This window comes from Budorcas taxicolor, chromosome 7, assembly GCF_023091745.1.
Source record: "Budorcas taxicolor isolate Tak-1 chromosome 7, Takin1.1, whole genome shotgun sequence".
NCBI lineage: Eukaryota > Metazoa > Chordata > Mammalia > Artiodactyla > Bovidae > Budorcas > Budorcas taxicolor.
This window is the reverse complement of record NC_068916.1, coordinates 50,767,896-50,787,777: the sequence shown is the minus strand read 5'-3', so window position 1 is coordinate 50,787,777 and position 19,882 is coordinate 50,767,896. Positions and strand designations below refer to the sequence as shown.

Here is a 19,882-nt window from a genome sequence, read left to right as displayed (position 1 = left end):
GTCTGGTGGTGGGGATGGTGGTACACACATAGCCAGGAGGGATGAGGGCATACTGCTGAGCTGGGCCTTAGAGCTAGAATAGTTTTCCAGATGGACAAGGCAGAGCCGTGACTTTTTGGATACAAGAGACATCATGTCCAGAGGCACACCCAGAACCAGCACAATGCGCTGAGGATTGCTAGAGCAAAGGCTTGGCTCCCAGAGGATTGAGCTGACTATGTAGAAGGAACCCATGAAGAGCCATGCTGGAGAGTTTGGACTTTAATCCTGAGGGCAGTGGCATGGCCAAATCATATTTATATTTTATTTTTAGAAGATCACTCTGGCAGTGGTAGGACTGGAGGAGGGTGATGAGGTGAAAGGTGTGGAAACCGGTTAGAAGGCTTTGCGGTGGTCAGGGAAGAGATGAGGAACACCTGCACCTCCGGTATTCACATAGAGTTGCAAAGGAACTAGGTAAATTGGGGATTTTTTAAAAGGTGGGGGCTTTTAAAAAGGTAGGGATTTTTTAAAAAGGTAGAGGCGAAGGACTTGAAGGTTGGTTGGATAAGGAATAATAAAATGAGACTGAAGGTCTTCTTGGGCCGGGTTGGCTGGCCAAGTATAAAATGGCTCCCTTAATAATTACATGGAATTTGCAGTTGAGTGGGAGAAATAATGATGTTGGCTTTGAGTATGTTAAGTTTGGGATGTCTCTTAGCCAGGAGGGAAAGCTCTAGCTCCCTCCTCCCTTTCCAGAATAGCATTCCCAGCTCAAGTCAGACGTCCTCCGGCTGGTTTCCTGCAGTCCTCAGGCGAGGATAAGATTCTCTAAGACCTTACTGGAATTTCTGAGCTCCATATCCTTCAAGGACATAAGCTGGGTATTAAAAACTCTCTGGATCCTTAATGGTAGAGTGAGAAAGGATCCTTAACTTGCTTTTAAAAATCAGATGCTGGCTTCAGTGAAGCAAACTCCCCTGCCTCTTGCAAGCATCGATCTTTGAGAAAGAAACCATTTCCTGTGGGGTAGCTCTGGCCCTGACCGTCTCTGGCTCTCAGGTTGGCTCCCAAGAAGCCCCCACCTCCTTAGGGAGCGGCTTTAAAGGGGAAAAAAAGGTGATGAGGTTGCGTAGCATGCAGCCTGGTTCTGCCTGGCTGCTGGAAAAAGCCCAGAGACTTAGAGGCTGGACCCTCTCTTAACCACCACCCCTGGTTGGGTGGCCCCAACGCCTAGCCAAGACTCCATGTAGCCGCAACTCTTCCCCCAAATGACGGGGCTGGGATCCTCCCCAGCTGACTCGAATCTCCAGCCACTCACCAGGCGGTGGAGGGCCAAGCCCGTGGGCTCAGTTAGGGACTGGCCCCTAGGGTCCTGCCGGGGAAGGGAATATACAACCCAGGAGGCAGGTCAGTCACCCTGGCGTGGCATCTCCCTGGCTCCCACAGCCGATGTCCAAAGGCAGAGCACACCCTGTGTCCCACTCCCCCTTCATAGGACGGTACCAGAATCCGCTACCTCTACCCTGCCCTCTGCTCACGCACTACCCCCACTATCGTGCCGATAAATCCCCAAAGCACAGGGTAGCAAGATTCCTCTCGCTTCCCTGCGGGGCCTGAAGCTAGGCACTAAAGCAGTGCAGTCCCAAGCTTCCCCTGCAGAAGCCGCGCTCCCCACTCGGTTCGGGGGTAGAGGGGGCGCGAGAGAGCAAGTGGGAGGACGTCCCATCCTCCGCATCCTCCTCCCGGTCCCGGCGCGCAGGGTGGGAGCGCTGCGCCGCTCCGCGCTGCGCATCTCGGCCCGCTCGCCGCCTGCCCCCCTGCCCTAGCTGGGCCACCTCCCCGGGCCGCCGGTGGAGGGTTACTGGGCGCTAACGTTACGCTGTTTCCGGTTTTCCAGCGGGCTCTGGTTTCCCCTCCCAAGGCGGCGGCGGCGGCGGCGGAGCGGCGGAGCCCCCCAAATGGCCTGGCCAGATGCGGCAGGTTTGCTGCTTAGCGCTGCCGCCGCCGCCGCCGCCAGTGGAGAAGGCTCGGTGCAGCAGCTTCAGCGACAGCAGCAGCAGCGAGAGGAGCAGCAGCAGCAGCGGCAGCGGCAGCAGCGGCGAGAGCGGCAGGAGCAGCAGCAGCCACATCAACAGCAGCAGCATCTCTCGTCCCGCTGCGCCCCCAAAGCTGCGGCCGCCGCAACAGCCGCAGCCCCGCAGCCCCGCAGCCCGGAGAGCCGCCGCCCGCTCGCGAGCCGCAGCCGCCGGAGGCATGAGGCGCGACCCGGCCCCCGGCTTCTCTATGCTGCTCTTCGGTGTGTCGCTCGCCTGCTACTCGCCTAGCCTCAAGTCGGTGCAGGACCAGGCGTACAAGGCGCCCGTGGTGGTGGAGGGCAAGGTACAGGGGCTGGCCCCGGCCGGAGGCGGCTCCAGCTCCAACAGCACCCGCGAGCCGCCCGCCTCGGGTCGGGTGGCGCTGGTGAAGGTGCTGGACAAGTGGCCGCTCCGGAGCGGGGGACTGCAGCGCGAGCAGGTGATCAGCGTGGGCTCCTGTGCGCCGCTCGAAAGGAACCAGCGCTACATCTTTTTCCTGGAGCCCACGGAGCAGCCCTTGGTCTTTAAGACAGCCTTTGCCCCTCTCAACACCAACGGCAAAAACCTCAAGAAAGAGGTGGGCAAGATCCTGTGCACTGACTGCGGTGAGTTGCCCCCTCTCTGTGCTGGAGAAAGGGGGGAGGGGCGAGGTGGTGGAAGATGGGGGTGGGGCGGGAGGTATCTGCAGGTGCCCGGGCCTGGCAGAGCCCGGGGCCGCTGGTGAGGGGTGGGGGTGGGGGGTGGCGGGAGAACGGGTGGTGGGGCTGCCCCTGGGCAGGGCGCTTGGCATGGTGGGTGAGGGGGTTGGTGTTGGGGAGAAAGAAGATTAGGCTCGAAGTGTGCCACGGCTGGGGGGCGGGGGGACGCGCTGGCCTGTGCCAGCAGGGATCTGCGGCTGATGTATGGCATGTGGGGCTGGAAAGCTGCCATCATAGCCCAGTAGCGGCAGGAAAAAAGGAGAGGTCCGCGTGTTGCTGGCCCGAAGCTCAGTGAGTCAGGAGTGACCCTCGGAGGCCTTGCCCGCTCTGCTCCCAAGGGCCTGCCTTGCCCAGGCTGGCAGGGTCTGCAGGAGCAGCTGGGCAGACTCCCAGGCTGTGAAGGCCTCCGCTTACAAGTTCTCCTAGGGAATGATGGCCCCCGCCCCCTCCTTCCTCTCCTGGGCTTCGGGCTCAGCTCATCCACACCGCTGGCGCAGGCAGAGTTGGACTTTTTCTGCTACTGTTTTCTGTCCCCCATGTGGTTCAGGGTTTTGTTTTGTTTTGTTTTGTTTTCCTCCATCGTGATTGCTTGTCTTTGCTGAGCTGGTTGCACAGCCCTCTCTTAACCTCCAGTACTAGTGAGCAGACAGCTCTTTTGGCTGTTTCTGGGAGATCTTCCTAGGTCTGTTGCTTGTGATGACGGGTGAAATAGAGTAACTTCTCCTGAATGCTGTGAAGTTCAGCTCTGACATCTTACGGCGCAGGATGTGTTGACTGCATATCTCATCTTCGTGATGGTGGGTGCTACACAGGAATGCAGGTGATGAGAAACACAACACTGAAGTCTGTCGATCTGTGCAGCTGGGAATGGAGTCTCCCATGTCAAAAGTCAAAGAAATGTCAGTTTAAGATCTTTTTCTCCTTGTCCCTGAATCCAGTAATTACTTCTCAGGAAGCTATTTCAAACCAAATCGTGGCTGGACTGGAGTGTTTGGTGTTAGCCTGTCTTGCGCTTATTCATATTGGGGTTTCATTTCGTCCCAACTAAGGCTGAATTTGATGTTTGCAGTGTGCGTCTGAGCTGTGCAGTCACTGAACTGTGATAGATACCCTGGTCTGTCATAGAAGTTGGTATATTTACTGGTCTGCCAACTGCTTCTGAGTAGTGTAAATAAGACTCTGAGTAGCAAAGAATGTGTAACAGCTCGGAGGAAGTTTTGCTGCCCTCATCTTTCTAGATCAATGCCTTTGACTTTTGGAAGCTTCCTTTCTACTGCATGTCCCCCGCCCCCTCCCTGCCCCTGTCCTTCAGAAGACAAATTTTAGTTTGTGGTGGGAATATAGCTAGATATTATGTTAAACTGTGATCACTTTAATCAGAAGAATCTTGCAGTCTTAATAAGGAAGAAAGAAACTTTTGGTGATGACAGCAGTTTATCTCTCTAACATTGTTCTGAGGAATATTGTTGACTGCTCTTTAATGTTGGTTTTATGCTCTGAAACATTTTATAAGTTGAGACCAGTTAAGAATTTCTAATTTTTTATTCTGCTAAGTGATTTTTTTTCCCTGAGATTCCTTGGGGGAGCTGTGGAACTGTATTATGCAGCGAGAAATAGATAGTAAAAACATTTATTGAACCTTGTCCAAGGACAGCTTCTGTTTTGGTTTTCAGTGAGTTGCTCCTGAATGTGCATTGTGTACATCCCCACCTAATCCCCAGTCTGATGCACCAAGCCCCAGTGGTCATCATCCCCTGTCTTGCTCCTCTGTTCCCCCTTCTTCCTTCAGTTATACCTTGTTTATTTTAGTGAGTGTTTAATAGCTTAATAGTTGAATGTGGAGATCATGAAAGACCTAGGGGTCAGAAATATAGTCCACTTTTAAGTTGTGATCATCTCGTAAACATAGCATGTGTAACGTAGTTCTCAGAAAGATAATATTAGGGCTGCAAGCACTGCTAATGAGAAGGCCCTCACATCACAGATGATCAAGGGGCAGGAACATGTATGGGAGTAAACATGTTAGAATACAAAAATTTTTGCTTTGAATTGATGGTAAATAGATACACATCAGGTTGGGGGGAGCTTTATCTAAGGAGATTATAAATTAAAGGACATTTTCTCGAGAAAACGTGTGGAACTGGTGATAATACGACAGAAGAGCATACTGCATTTTCTTATTTTCTACAATGTTTTTAAAGAAAACATGCACTAGTAATGGTATATTAAATAAGGAAGCAAATCTTTTTAACTAACCACAACACCTTCCTTGTGTTCAGCAGGAAATAACTAACAAATTCATTTTCTGTTTTCTATGTCTAAAGAAAGCCCTCTGGGCCAAAGGGTCATTGGGAACATTTTCTCCTTGGAGCAGATTGCCCATTGCAAAATAGGGAAACTGGCACCTGGAAACTGTCATCATGGCCGTTATATTGAGCAACTGTGGTTGAATTGTTACTTTGTTTAGCCAGTTTCAGCTCTGAACTGTCTGGGTTCTGGGAGGTACGGTTCCTAGGGAGATCTTTCAGAAAGCTGTATTTTGGTGGGCCAGAATTTGGGGACAAGGTGCCCTACGGAGAGATGAAGGTCTTCATAAGGGAGTAATTTAACCACAAGTATGAAATGTTGACTTGAAGCCTGTGAAGTCCTCCTGGAATAGCAGTATTTGCCAGAGGCCTTTTTTATAGATCTAATGTGTATCATTCATCCCAAATTACTACCTCTGGTGGTAAAGAGTGGAGTAAAATCTTTGCATTTCTCAGAAGACTACATACATGGGTGTGCTTTCTGTGCCTTCTCAGGGAAGGACAGGAAAAAGATTTGAAAAGGACTCTCAGGGGTTAGAAATTCTGTACAATGCTATGAAAGCATCCTGTTCTGCAAATAGTCCTGCATTTTTAATGATGGTTGCATATATTTTGGCTTAATCACACCCTTTCTTGTTGCTCTCCTATATGTATATGGCTTTTAAATTGTTTCATTATTGAATAGATGCTATATATATATATATATATATTTTTTTTTTTTTTAAGAAAAATCATTCTTCCTTTGGGACTTTCTGATTTGGCTTTTTCTTCCAATGTATAGTGTATTTTGTTGTTAAAGATAGAACAGGTGTATTCCTGGGGATCTTTATGTTCTTTAGAATAGTTTAAACTAATGTGGCACTCAGATTCACATATTAGAGCAAGGTGGTCCACAAAATTCAGTATAGCAAAAGCAACTGCATATTTTTAAAATGCTGTTTATTTAAAGAATCTTTTCTTCCCCAGCCAGCTGGAAACCCAGCTGTGCTGCAGCTAGAAGATGGGAAAGTGAAAGTAGATTAGAAACTGACCAGTCCTAGTAGTGAGGACAGGCTTGGTTATAGATTTAAGGGCAGAATTATCGTTATAATGTCATTATTTCTTTCAGCGGCTGTGTTTCTCAGCTCCAGGGATCCTTGGGTCAGGAACCATGTCTTATCTTTGAGGTCTTTCTCCTTTCCTGCCCTTCAATGTTTGGTACTGCCCCTGGTTTACAGAGGGATTCTCATAAGTGTCTTTTGAATGGGTGAAGTCAAGTGAAGTTCAAAAAGCAGACCTCCAGATTAATACTAAACCAGTCTTATTTCTCCTATCTGTGACACTAAGTCTGGTGCTGAAAAGCTGAGTTTGATGATAAGCCCTTACCTGTCGCTATGGGAACCTTTTTTTCTGAAGGAGTTGTTATCAGCTAGAGTACTTAACCACAATGTGCTTAATCATTATGCTGATTAGTGTTAATGGGATTTATGGAGAATCTACATCTTGTTGGAGAAGACCCCCCCTTTTTTTTAGAGGGCAGTTTATCACCTCTCCCAACTCCCATGTCTGAACAGAAATAACTATCAGCTTGAATTAACAAAAGATCTGGGAGCTAGAGAGGGTGGTATATTAACTAAGTAGGTGACTAACTTCTTCTTGGTCCCAGTGCTCATAAGTATCTTTCATTATCTGGGATATTTTAATTTCATTTTCTAATAGCAAGCATGTCATTAACTTTTCCCTTATAAGATTGTATATATATTTTGAATATGTAAAACCTTCATATGGCTCAAAATTTAGAAAGCACACAAGAATATACAGTGAAAAGTTTCCTTCTTACCCCTGTCCTCAGCTACCCAGATCTTAGGCAATTATTACATATCTTGAAATGTGTATTTCCCTAAAAGCAAAATTTTTTTCAAAGTAATCTTGTATTTTTTCTTAACAGATGGAGAATGTTAATTTTTCCATTAAGTCAATGTTATGGTAAATTCTTCCCCAGTAGTATATATATATAACTTTTTTTTAAACCTAATCCAAGATCTCAACCAGTATCCTTCCTTACAAATATAACCCTAGGGTAAGGAATAAAAATACCAACTTAATTTTTCAGATACTTTGCCATTAAGAAGTTTTCCATGACAGTGCATTTTGCGAGCGAGTCCTAATTGAAATGCTCAAAGGAAGATGCAAAGGTTTGTCACTGAGCTTCAGGGCAGCAGCTCTACTCACACAGCAGTTGCTGCTGTTTACACTCTTGGTAGGTCATCTCACAATAGCGTCCACGTGGGAAATCACATGATCCCATATATGAGAAGAGAAAACGCCACAGTGCCTGATTGCTTTAATTCTCATTTAGAAGCCAAAGACCCCAGTTGCTGACAAAGAATTTGATTTTGACCATATTCGTGTATAGCTGGTAGGAATCCACAGTGAATGGGCCACTCAAATACAGTTCTGAAGTACGTTTAAGGTAACTGACTTGAATGTAGTGTTAAATTTTCAGAGGATCAAAGAATTGCCATTTGGATAAGTAGGGTTAAAGCAAATATGCAAACCTAAACACTGGGCATTCTTAACCCTCCAAAGCCTACTGGCTTAGTGGCATATGGCAGTTTTGAACACTGACTTGGAAAAGGAATGATGATCTCAGTGAATTTTCCCCTGTGTAGTCTTTGACACTTGTTCTTGGGACTTTCTTTTCAGGATCTGAGGTGTTGTTAGTATAATTTACACCAAAAGTAAAAGGAATTTCCCTCCAAATTTTGAGTTTAGAGTGATGTGTGTGAAATGGGGATTTTTGTCTTACTTGTTTCCTGTGAATTAACCCTTCCCACTTACTTATTGGAATATGTACATTGAATTTCAAGAGATGATATAGGGAACTCTTTAGAAAATTGGGACAGTAAATGAATTGAACATTGGGTATTATGACAAGTTTGAAAAAATGACTGTCATGTGAAATTCAAGTAGACTCCTTTAAAAACAACAGTACACATGGATGATCTTGGTGAGCAGCGTTTCAAGCAAGCCTGTAGGAACTGAAGCAAACCTGGAGGATGATTAAAAGGCTTTAGTATGACATGAAAGAGGATGTGCTGTACCCAGATCAAGAGCTGGGAAGCTTTTGCCAGCCTGGGGTCAAAAGACAGAGAGTCACACTGACTGAGAGCTTTTGGTGCTAATCACCTGTGATGTTTTTGGTAATTATGAAATGAGGTTGAGTTAAGGAGCCTTCTTGCTCTGGCTAGTTGCTGCTGGCAGAATGTGGCATGCAAGCTCCATTCTACAGTAACATTCCCTTCCTGCTCTGTACATGCAGTGAGATCCAAACAGCCTCTCCAGGGACCTTCTCTGGGACAGAGCCTGTAGCTCTTGTCTGTGCCTCAGCTCAGAACCTGATTGTGCTACTTGCCTCCTGGGGTGGGGCTGGAGGCGGTTAACATTCCATTTGCCCTTGCAGATGTTTCCAGAGTAGCAGAGACACAGGTATCCTAGAGAGTTTCCTTATTCCACTAGCAACACAGACCCCCAAGATGTGATGTTCAGGCTTCTTTTTATTCTCTCTTCTGAAACAGAATCTTTAGTGGTTCTCTTTTTTCTTTGTTTCCTGCCTTGTCCTTAGGACTTTGGCTTCCCTACCTCCTTCCCTCACTCGTCTGTTTGTACAGATTGAGGATCTGTCTTTGTCCTTTAGGGTAGGATGTTTTGCTTGGTCTTGATCTTGATGTTGGTCCAAACAGAAGCCAAGCTGAACTAACATTACTTAGGATTGAATGAGAGTAAGGTTACCATATGGCTAAATACCTGGTCCAGCCCATGGGAAAGTCAAGACATCATTAATTTGTGTGATGCAATTTGGTATCCTAGAGGTTGTATTATTACTAAAAGAACTTCCTTTCATTTCCATCTTTCAAGGGTTTGCTTCAACAAGTATTGGAATGTGTACTCTGTGTAAAGAACTAGGTACTTTAGGGGAGCTGTATCAGACACAGTCCCTGTCACCAAGGAGCTTATAATCTAAACGTACAAAGATGTAACAGTAATTCAATCTAGCATATGATAAATGCCATAAGATATACCAATGTAGTGCTTTTGGAAGGAGGGCAAGAGTCATAAAAGAAAGATCTGGTTAGAGGAGTAAAGTTTCTTTGATAAGTAGTTTAAAATGGGATTTTAAGAGTCAGATAGATGAGGTGGAGGTGGTTTATGGATAGAGATGAACTAATTGATTAAATCAATCCCTATAAACAGAATAGCATTCTTAGTAGCCTAGGGGCATGTTTGTAGTATACAAAATAACCAGGAAGAAAGGGACAAATGGGCAAAGGAGCTAGAGAGGTAAATTAGGATGATATTTCCACCCACCTTGAGTGCTAGACTGATGAGTTTATTTGTAATTATGGAAGTAGTACTTGAAGGCTTAGGTTAAAAGCAGCTCAGTAATGTGTTGTAGTTTTCAGTAAATGAGTCTTTTACATATTTTTCCTTAGTACTTCATGTTTTCTGATGCTTTTGTAAATGGCATTTTTGTTTAATTTTGTTTTCCACTTATTCATTGCTAGCATATAGAAAACAATTTTTAAAATATTGACTTTGTATCCTGTGACCTTAATAAATTCACTTATTCACTTGAATAACCCTTTTTGGGGGGGTAGATTTACTAAGGATTTTTTTCTGTGTACATGACTATATTGTCAGTGAATAAAAGCGACAGTTTTGCTTTTTCCTTTCTAATCTGTTTGTCTTTATTTCTTTTTCTTGCCTTATTCCACTGGCTGGAACTGCCAAGTATAATGTTGAATAAGTGTAATGAAAATGGACATCCTTGTCCTATTCTTTGGGGAAAAACATTTATAGACTTTCACTATTAAATATGATGTTAGCTGAAGGTTTTTCATAGATGCCCTTCTTTTAAAAAGAAAAAGTCTGCTAACTATAGTGTAATGAATGAGAATTCGTGCTCTATAGCCAAGTGAACCTGAGTTCAGAAACCATCTTCTACATTTTGTGACTAGGTGATGCTGGGCATATTACATTCTGTATCTTAGTTTTCTATAAATGGTGATAGTGATTGCTCGTAATAGGATTGCTATGAGTATTAAATGAGATAATGTATGTAAAATAATTAATACAGCACTTGCTCAATAAGTGTTATTAACAAAATCTTCTTAACTTAGACCAACGTGAGCAACTAGTAAGTGAAAATACTAAGTTCTGGAGGACTGGAGGCAGACAAGGGGAGAATTTTTTAATTATATCTCTGGTCTCATTGTAGGGAAGCCCATGAGACTCCAGGATATGAATGCTGGTCCTATGGAGGTCCCAAGTAGACTACAAATTTTAATGGGTCCATGGGTCTATGTAGTCAATTTTTTGAGAAGCCCGTGGATAGAAACTGCCCTTCTCTGTTTCACCAATGGGAGGACTAAGACTCAGACTCCAAATGACCCTTTCAAAATTTCATCATGCTTGTGGGGTCAACCAAGGGTTCACATTCAGGAGTCCTGCCAGGCTGCTCTTTTACTTCGACAAGTCTTATCTTAAATTGTATTGTTGTTAGGAGGAGTTGCTGAAAGTCCCTGGAAAATGGCTGAAAGCATCCTTTTTTCTTTCAAAGAAAGCAGGTCCCTGATTCATCCTGCTTTGATTTGGGGGTTTCCAGAGTTGGGGATGGGTTCACACTGAGTCATTCATACTCTTTCTTTCCTTGTTTCTACACTGGGCTGGGCTGGGTCTGGTGGCTCTCTTGGGTCAGAGAGGGTACAGGTGGTGGCATGTAACAGGTGGCATTTGGGGAGCTTGTGGGGTTTAATTTTAATTAATTAATTGATGTGTGGCACCCATTGGAACCCATTGGAAGTATGAAGCTTTGCTCCTTAAATGTTTTAGAACAAAGAGTCTGCTTTGGGTTCTTCATCTAAATATCTGCTAGGTATTACTACCCCTCAGATCCTAGACTGACCACACATTCTTGACCTCAAGAAGTATTGTTTTTTCTTATTCTTGGACTCTTCATGTTTATGGCCTGTATCACTTGTATGATACATCGTTTAATGCCATGGACTGCTAATTATCTTGCTAGGGTCAGTATCTTAGCTCCTTCTCCTGATTATAAGATCTTTGGGGCCTGAAACTTAAGCTATGGTTTTGTAAATATTTGATTACTGGCTATTGCTAAGTAAGGGAGCAGTTAGACCTTTGCTTTAGATCACAAGGTAAGATCACTTTGTCCTAGATAGATTTTGAGATTCCTCAAACGTCAGCTCAGGCTAAGGGACTAGACTAACTATGGAAAACGTCTTCAGACATTTGGATAAAAGGCAGAATTTTGCTGCTCTGTTATGTTTCAGGGTTTTATTTTGTTTTTTCCCTTGATAGTCCATAGTTTCTTCTTTTTCTTGTGAGCAATTCTCTGTTCTTGAGTTTTAGAATTATCTCTAGATGGTTTTCCTCATACATGTCAATATTTTTGCTTGTGTTTCATTCCTGTCTTTTAGTTAGTTTGCATTCTGCAAAATTCTTCGGTTTTACTTGCCATGTGAACTTTTTGGTTATTCCCTCTCCTGGTCTCTCACTGAAACAGCCAGTTGGATTCTGTTACTCTGGCTGGTTCATGCTTCAGGCTGAATACCTTAAAGAAGTAAGAGGCATCTTACTGTAGTAAACTGAGATCACAAATTGGGAGTGGTTGTACCTCTTTGCTTTTAGGCAGCTTGGGGGCTTCTGGAGGCCAGGACAGGTTCTTGGATCATTCTTTTTTTCTGAAAGTGTATGGAGTAGAAGCCCAGTGTTTCTTCACATCTTTCTTTTAGCATGTTCATTCTTTCGCCATTTCCTTAAAACGAGGCATTTTCTGCCCCATCTGCTTGGCTAAATTACTAGGTGGGAATGGGAGGGTCCTCTCTAGAGCAAGTTCTTCTCCAGCTCAGGGCTCCTAAGGGCTCTCAGTCATCACTTTGTCACAGGCTGTGGCCCTCAGCTTCCTCTGGTCAGAGTGCTTTTCACTAGTGCCTGTGGCCGTACACATAATCTCAGTATAGCTCCTCACCATATTGCTTAAGCCACTAATGAATTTCACAAGCACTACCCAGTTGATGGCTCTTCTCTGGAGTAATTTTTTATGGCTTTAGGGGAGAGAGTTTATTTAGCAGTCAGGACAGAACAGGTGGATTAAGTAGATGATCTGCTGTGTCTGAATTCCTATTTCTGAGTGAGAAATGAAGTAACAGCAGGGCCACGTCCAGTGCAGCTTTCCCAACAATGTCATTGGTTGATTGTATTGCAGAGAAAAATAATAATAATTTGAAAGAGAATAATGTTTTTAAAAGGAAGAATGGAGTCTCACACCATGACATGACTCATTTATTACAGAGTGAAACCAAGGATCCCAAATGAAGAGTTTCTTTCAAAGGACACTGGGGCTTGCAAAGGCAGTCTGACTGCTCACTCATAAAGGGTTTCCTTTTCAGTCTGTTAGATGGGTTTCACTTCTGAGACCCTCTTACCTGGCAGTCTATCCCCCGACCATATCCCATCTTGCTCCAGCCTTTCTACTTAGGCCTGTTGTCATACTTGCTATGTCATATATGTAACAGCCATCCCTCAGCCAAGAAGCAGAGAAGTTTCCAGAAATTTCTAGTACCCAGTCTTTCCTTGGACTTTATGTCTGATGGACCTAGTGGGAAAATAGGAACAAGGCAAGAGATAGGTATCTATGCAGGTGGAACTATACCAAACAACTTGGGCTAAATTTCTCTTAGGTCCAATTCTTTTAGACAAAATATGGGGCTTTTCCAAGAGAAACTTCTCCCATATTTTTAGGTCTCATTTTCAAAAGAAAATGCTCTCTCCAAAAAGGCTAGTAGTGTTCACTGGCCTCTTAGTAACATTTAGATTAAATTGTCTTGGCCAAGTACTGACAATAAACCCTTTCAGATGGCACCTCTGGGGCTCGGCCCAAGTGATTCTGGTCAATACTGGGAAAATCCTAGGATATGGAGCCTCGTAAAATACTTTGGACAGAGCAAGATTTAACCACCTCTGAGAGACACTCCTTGCTGCTGGGAAAGAATGTAATTTGTAGGATGAAGAGAGGCACATGGGTGGCCCTCAGATTGGGAGTTTGCTGTCTTTGTTCCTTAGTAGGTTTCCACTGTTGGTGGTTTGCACTCAGCTAATTGAGAAGGGCATATGGTAGCTAGAGCTGAGTCTGTTTCCCTTGGGAATACTGTTTTCACCTTGGCCAGTTACCCCAGCTTCTACCTTGGCCCACACAGAAGATGAACTTTGTGCTTCTTTTGTGTGGTGTCATAGCCTCAGGGCCTCTGGTGAAGGGTCTGCACCAGGCCCAGAACTTGTTGTACAGAAGTAAGAATTAATGCATTTGGTTTTACATTACTTCTATGAAGGGATCACTTGAAACTTGGTGCTGTATCTGGAAGAAAACATCAAGCTGATAAAGGTTCCCAGTGGGTTTGGATTTCCCTGTTGATAGATCCACCTGCCAATGTAGGAGATGGGGTAAAATACCTGGGTTGGGAGGATCCCCTGGAGTTGGAAGTGGCAGCCCACTCTAGTTTCTTCCCTGGAAAATTCCATGGATAGAGGAGCCTGGCAGGGTACAGTCCATGGGGTCGCAAAGAGTCAGACACAACTTAGTGACTTAGCACACATGCACACATGTCCAGTGGGTTTGATGGTCTTCACTAGGCCAAGGTCATGAACCATGTTTTTAAAAGAAAGTGTAAGAGTTTACTTTTCCCATCTCTTAAGTTAAATACCAGCCTCATAATTCCAGAGTTGGGGTGAGCATTGCCACTGAAAGAGAAAGAGTGGAAAGAGCTAAAGTGCGGCTCTTTCTACATGCGTGCATGCCCATTTGTGTCTGAATGTTCAACCATAAAGACTGAAGCTGGTTTGTGGATCCTGCTGTGGTTCCTCCAGTATTTTGGAGATATAATGTTTGCTTCTTTTCTCTCCCACTTCCTTCTCAGATCCTTCCATCACTGACTCTTTTTCTTTTCAGCACTTTGTAAAGGTTATGTTTCCCAACAGATCGTCCTTGGTTCTCAATTTATATAATCCATTTTGAAGTTTCTCAATTTATATAATCCATTTTGAAGTTTCAGCTCCATATAGTATAGTGGTTAAGGCCGAATGTTCTGAAGCCAACTGTGAAGAGTGAATCTTGTCTCTCTGACTTATTAGCTATATATATGTGTGTGCTTAGTCACTCAATCGTGTCTGACTCTTTGTGACCCCATGGACTGTCGCCTATGGAGCCCCGCCAGGCTCCTCTGTCCATGAGGATTCTCCAGGCAAGAATACTGCAGTGGGTTGCCATGCCCTCCTCCAGGGGATCTTCCTAACCCAGGGATCGAACCCAGGCCTCCTGCATTGCAGGTGGGTTCTTTACCATCTGACCTGCAAGGGAAGCCCTATATAACCTTAGGCCAAGTTGACTGACCATTTTGTGTCTCAGGTTCCTCAACTGTAAAGTGGGGCTAATTTTAATACCTATCTCATAGTACTGTGATAAGGATTCAGTGAGTTACTTTTACTTTAAAGTTTACTTTATGTAAAGTGCTTAGATTGGTGGCTGCTTAGGTTGAAAACATTTAATGCAGACAAGCTACAGTTACTATTACTGTCATGTTTATTGTTAGTTGCGAGAGAATGGCTTCGGATTCAGACTGATATTTTCTTTAAATCCTGACTCTTCCTTCCCAGCAATGTGAACTTGGAAAAGGTCTCTTAATTTTGCTGAGTTCCAGCTTCCAACTGCCTATGGCATGTTGTTTCAGTTATCCATTGCAGCATAACAAAACAACGTAAAATATAGTGGCTTCAAATAGCAATCTTTATTCATTATTGTTATTCATAGTTCTGGGAATTGACTGGGCTCAGCTAGGAGGTTTAGTGTCTTTCATGTATTTTTTGGTCAGATGGTAGCTGAGCAAACAGTAGGTGAGACTGGGTCATTTTCCATTTTCCTCCCTGACATGCCTAGCAACTGATGCTGGCTGGTTTTCATCTGGGAGCTTAGCTGGGGATGAAGGCTAGGGACCAACCTTGCCTGGGTTTCCTCACAACATAGTGGCAAGGTCCATAAGTGAGCGTCCCATGAGATTGCCAGGCAAAAGTTCTATTGTCTTTTATGATCTAGCCTCAGAGGTGACTAGTATCACTTCTGCCACATTCTGTTTCTTGGAAGAGAGTTTACCAAGGCTTGACCAGATACAAAGGGAGGAGAATTAGACTTTACCTCTTGATGGAAGGATTGTCAAAGAATTTGTGGACATGTGTTGAAACCATTACAGTCTGCCCTCTGGTCAGAGATTATTTATATTCCTTGTACATGAAAAATATGCTCATCCTGGCCATTGCATTCACAGTCCATTGTAGTAGTATACTTACTTATTAAAACAAAGCAAAACTCATCCTCACCGAGACCCTCCTCCCTCAAAAAGTCTCATCTATATGACATCAAGTTCAGGCTCAAGAGCCAGGGTCTCTTCATCCAAATTAGATCTGGGTGCAGATGAGACTCCTTTCATGAGGTTCTTTGGGGACAGCAATTCAAATGCTGTTCCTCTTGACCTGAAGACTGTCAACTAAAGAGAAATCATCTGCCCTCCAATACAATGCTGGTATAGACAGGCTAACTGCTACAGATGCCTCCTTTTAAAAACTAGTAATACTTGAATGTTTTTAAATGACTTTATTTTTTACTTAAAGTTTTGAAATTTTAAGTAAATTAATCTATAAGAAAGTTACAAAAATATAAAGGATCCTCTTTCTTCAGCTTCCCCAAATTAGACAGCTATAAAATGATCAAAACCAGGAAATTAATACTATTGATGTAATGTTATTAACTCATTTCTAGATCTTGTTGAAAATTTGCCAGTTGTCTTATCAATGGCCTTTACTTGATGCAGGATCCAGTCTAGGATCCCATATCACATTTAGTTGTTATGTCTCCTTAGTCTTCTATCTGGGTAGATGTTCTCGTTTAGAAAAAGAAGAACCAGCAGTCGTGGTCCATAGCAGTTCTGAAATCCAGCCTGGCACACAAGTAGGGCTCAGTCCTATTGCCTGGGGATGAGTGTCCACTGCTCTTGGATTTACCCAATGGGCTCATGGTGTTGCCCTCTAATTATCCTTCCTTCTCCATAAGATGTAGTCTGTGTTTGCAGCTAAGCAGTTTTCTCAGTTCTGTATTCTTTTCGGTGGTATCTAGTCAAATGTGTCCACAAGAGGAGGACACTTAGGAGAGGCACACAAAAGAACAAGTCTACTGTACTCATTGCACCTAGAGATGAGGGTCACGGCGTGACACACAGGGTCACAGGGGGCGTACCAAGTTCTAGTCAGGTGGCAGAAGCCTGGAAAGAGAGCAAAACATTAGGTTGAAATTTATTGGAGCTTCCTTGGAAAGTGGAAGTCAGGGCAGGGTGAACAGATTAGCACTGGCTAGTTTGAATGATTTTGGTGGGCTCTAAGTTAAAGGGGTGGTCCCTGGTTTCCTGGTACCTGGCCCTGGGATGATTAAAGGGCAAATGGAGGAGGCAGGGCTCTGGACTGGTTAGTTTACACATCAAAGGCATGCTCTTGGCTGAGTCCTTTGCTGTTTCTAAGAATTGGGTAGCCCTAGAAGGGGCAATCCCTCTCCAGCTGGAAATGGTTTTTGAAGATGTCAAAACATCATAATACATAGAAAATAAAAACTTGAACAGTACACTCAGCTTGATTCCTACTTGTAGTTATTTTGGGGCCCCAAAGCTTTTCATTTTGCTCTGTTTGGTCCCTTTTAGTCTAAGCTGGTACTGTTCCTATAGTATACTTCTTTTTAAAAATCTGTGGTTTGCTTATGAATCTTATCAAGGTTCCTTACATTAGACAAAAGCCATACCTACAAATCTTATCAAGAGAAGCTCTTCTCTACTGTGAGCTTCTTGTAGGCTGCTGCGGGACACTCTTCTTCAGGCTAAAGGAGTCACTGTTCTGTAATGGAAAGGGACTGATCTCAGAAACAAGTCCCAGAGATTATCTGAGGCATTGCCTTTGACCTTTCTGAGGTCTTAACAAAGGATACAATTCACATCTCAAATTAAGCTCATTATAGTCTGCTTACTATATCCTGTTCTGTCTAGGACACTCCTGTCTTAGATAACAACAATCTGTCTACTCTTCCAAGTCATTAGAAACTGCAAACTTGGGACTTCCCTGGCGGTCCAGTGGTTAATACTTCCCCTTTCAATGCAGAGGGTGTGGGTTTGGTCCCTGGTCAGGAAGCTGACATCCTATATGCCTTCATGGCCAAAAAACCAAAATATAAAACAGAAGCAATATTATAACATATTCAATAAGGACTTTAAAAATTGTCCTCATAAGAAAAGTCTTAAAAAGAAATGAATCCGCAAAATCATCCTTGGTTCCTTTCCATCCTCTGTGTATAATACACTGTCGAGTGGTGACAATTTTTACTATTGCAGGTATCTTCAGTCTAATTCTTTTCATTCAGGAGGCTCTAGTTAGGTACTTAAATCTCACTTAGGCTGCCGCAGTGGCTGTTAAATGGAATTTCCAATTTTCAGAATCTCTGCTCTCTTCCATCTATTGATGGAATTTGCTTTCTAAAACAAAGTATTTCTCACTGTCCAACCCAGAAATCTTCAATAGCTTTTTATTATCTATAGAATAAAGAGAAAATTCCTTCCACAATTAACCTCTACCTGTCATTAAGCCTTTAGCCCACTTTTCCACGCTTACTCTTTGCTATAGCCAAAATGTACTATTTTGGAAATTTTGAACACCTCTTACATTTTTCTTCCTTGGTGCTTCTGCACATTATGTTTTCTTGGGTGGTAGGCTCTTCCTTTCCTTCTCTGTCAGTTGCTAACCTCCTGCTTCTTCAAGGTTGAGCTCTGGTCTCATTTCTCCTCAGTACTTTTTCCGATCCCCTCAGTCCAGACAGACCGTGGCATGTTTCTGCAGCAGTTCATACTCCTTCTGTGATCGTAATGGTCTATCCTACTGTTTAGCATAATTGGCTGGGGAAAGGGTATGTGTAAGTAGGGAAAGGGTATGTGTGTTTGGTCCTCTAGATGGTGAGCTTCTTGAGTACAATATGGAACTGTAGCAAAGGCTCTATCTCACTTATTTTTTGGTGACTTACGTAAGTTACTGACTAATAACTGCTTGGTGACTTAAGAGAATGGATCTTACCTTGGGATTAGACCTGGCAATTGGGAATACACATCTGGTGCATGGAAGGAGATTGGTCTAGTTACGTAATATGGTGGTAGAGGTATGAACGTGGTAAACTGAGGCAGCCACTTCAGATGATAATGGGAGGGCTGGTTTAGTTACAAAGTGCTTCATTGGATTCTTACACCGTCATCGTTGCTGCTGTTTATAACAAAAAATACCAAATTTCTGATGTGTGGCTTGTAGTCTGGGTTTTATTAACCTCTACGGGAAGTATCTTAGGAAGATTATCCAGGGATAGAAGAATTTGACTGTTTTGTGTATCACTGTATCCTTATCGCCTTCATGGTTCTTGGCATGCTATAGGAGCTCAATAAATATTAATTGAGGAGGAAATGAGTGAAGAAATGATTTCTACTCCTATGTGATTTTAGGTACCTACATGTGCTATACCCAAGGAGCATGGTCAGGAGAGCTGGTTCAAAATTAGCTCAAGTTAAGAGAAGGCAAGGCATTTATCCAGGGTCCTCTTTGTACCCAGACCTTTCTGCTTTGCCACAGAAGAGTAGGAACTATTAGGACTTTAGGATGTAGCAGGCTGACTAGGGACAAGTGGGGGGCAGAATTGCAATCTGAATCAAGCAGTCAAAAGGCAGGAGCTTCTTTTAGGTGGCCAGGAGGAGAATCTGGGCGGTGTCCCTAGTTAAGGAAGAGGAGACTATTCAGGCTTTGTCAGGTGTTTTTGGTGTTTTGTTTTCAAATGATGAGCGTCCTGCCTTGAAATCAGCCTCCTGATTCAGTCTCAGCCCACAGCTTTCCGTATGACCTTGTGCAGGCTGTTCTTATACCCTGGGCTTTGTTTTGAGCTGACAAATGAGGCTTTCTTCTTCAGCTGTGAGAAGTGGGGTGGAGAGAGTGTTGTTTCAAGCCAACTGGGTAAGTCATGCCCTCAAAATAGAGCCTGTCTGGGTTTATAGTTTTACTTTGAAAATTCTAGCAAATCCTGGGCTGAGGGACCGTATGGATGCCTGGAGTGTGAAATTGCTTTCTTAAAGCTGGACTTGCCCTATATTTCATTCTGCGTATCAAATGCAAACAGCCTCCCCAAGTCTATGATTGTGATAATTAGATGGGAGGGGTTAGGGGAATTTAGGAAGATGATGAGGCTTGACCTCTTCTTGCCTTTGAAATCCACAAAGGAGGAAGAATGGGGAAAATGATGAATAGTTGATCAAAAAATGGGGAGTGTCCCTCCTAAATTAAGACAGCTGGCTCAGGGATGAAATTGTCTTACTCTGTTAATGGCCCTCAGGACCAGATGCTAGGAAAACAGAAATTAAACTACAACTTTGGGCCACTCTCTCTAGACAGTGGGAGCAGGGCCACATCTTCTGTCTGCCCTTGCCCACCTGTGGATTTCTCTTGGGGAGTCTCAAGAGTCTTGAGAGAAGGGGGTTGTTGGGCTCAGATTGCAGATTCCAGGCCAGGGGTCTCAGGAATGCGAGTTTTGCATCTTCTTGAGCTTTGACTGCCCTGGACACTCTGTGCTTTCCCGTTTGTGGTGGGGCTGGCTCAAGGCGACCTCCCTCCATGCCATAGATCAGAGAGCTAGCCTCCTTGGTCTCTTCAT

The 19,882-nt window shown here is 44.0% G+C and overlaps 1 protein-coding gene across 1 annotated transcript in view; it reads left to right on the top strand.

The window, feature by feature from the left end:
- The first annotated feature begins 1,953 nt into the window (after positions 1-1,953).
- NRG2 (neuregulin 2) overlaps positions 1,954-19,882 on the top strand; it is a 194,972-nt gene continuing 177,043 nt past the window's right edge. The window contains exon 1 of the mRNA XM_052643932.1: positions 1,954-2,662. Coding sequence (XP_052499892.1) covers positions 1,954-2,662 — 709 coding nt within the window. The remainder of the gene's footprint in view (positions 2,663-19,882) is intronic.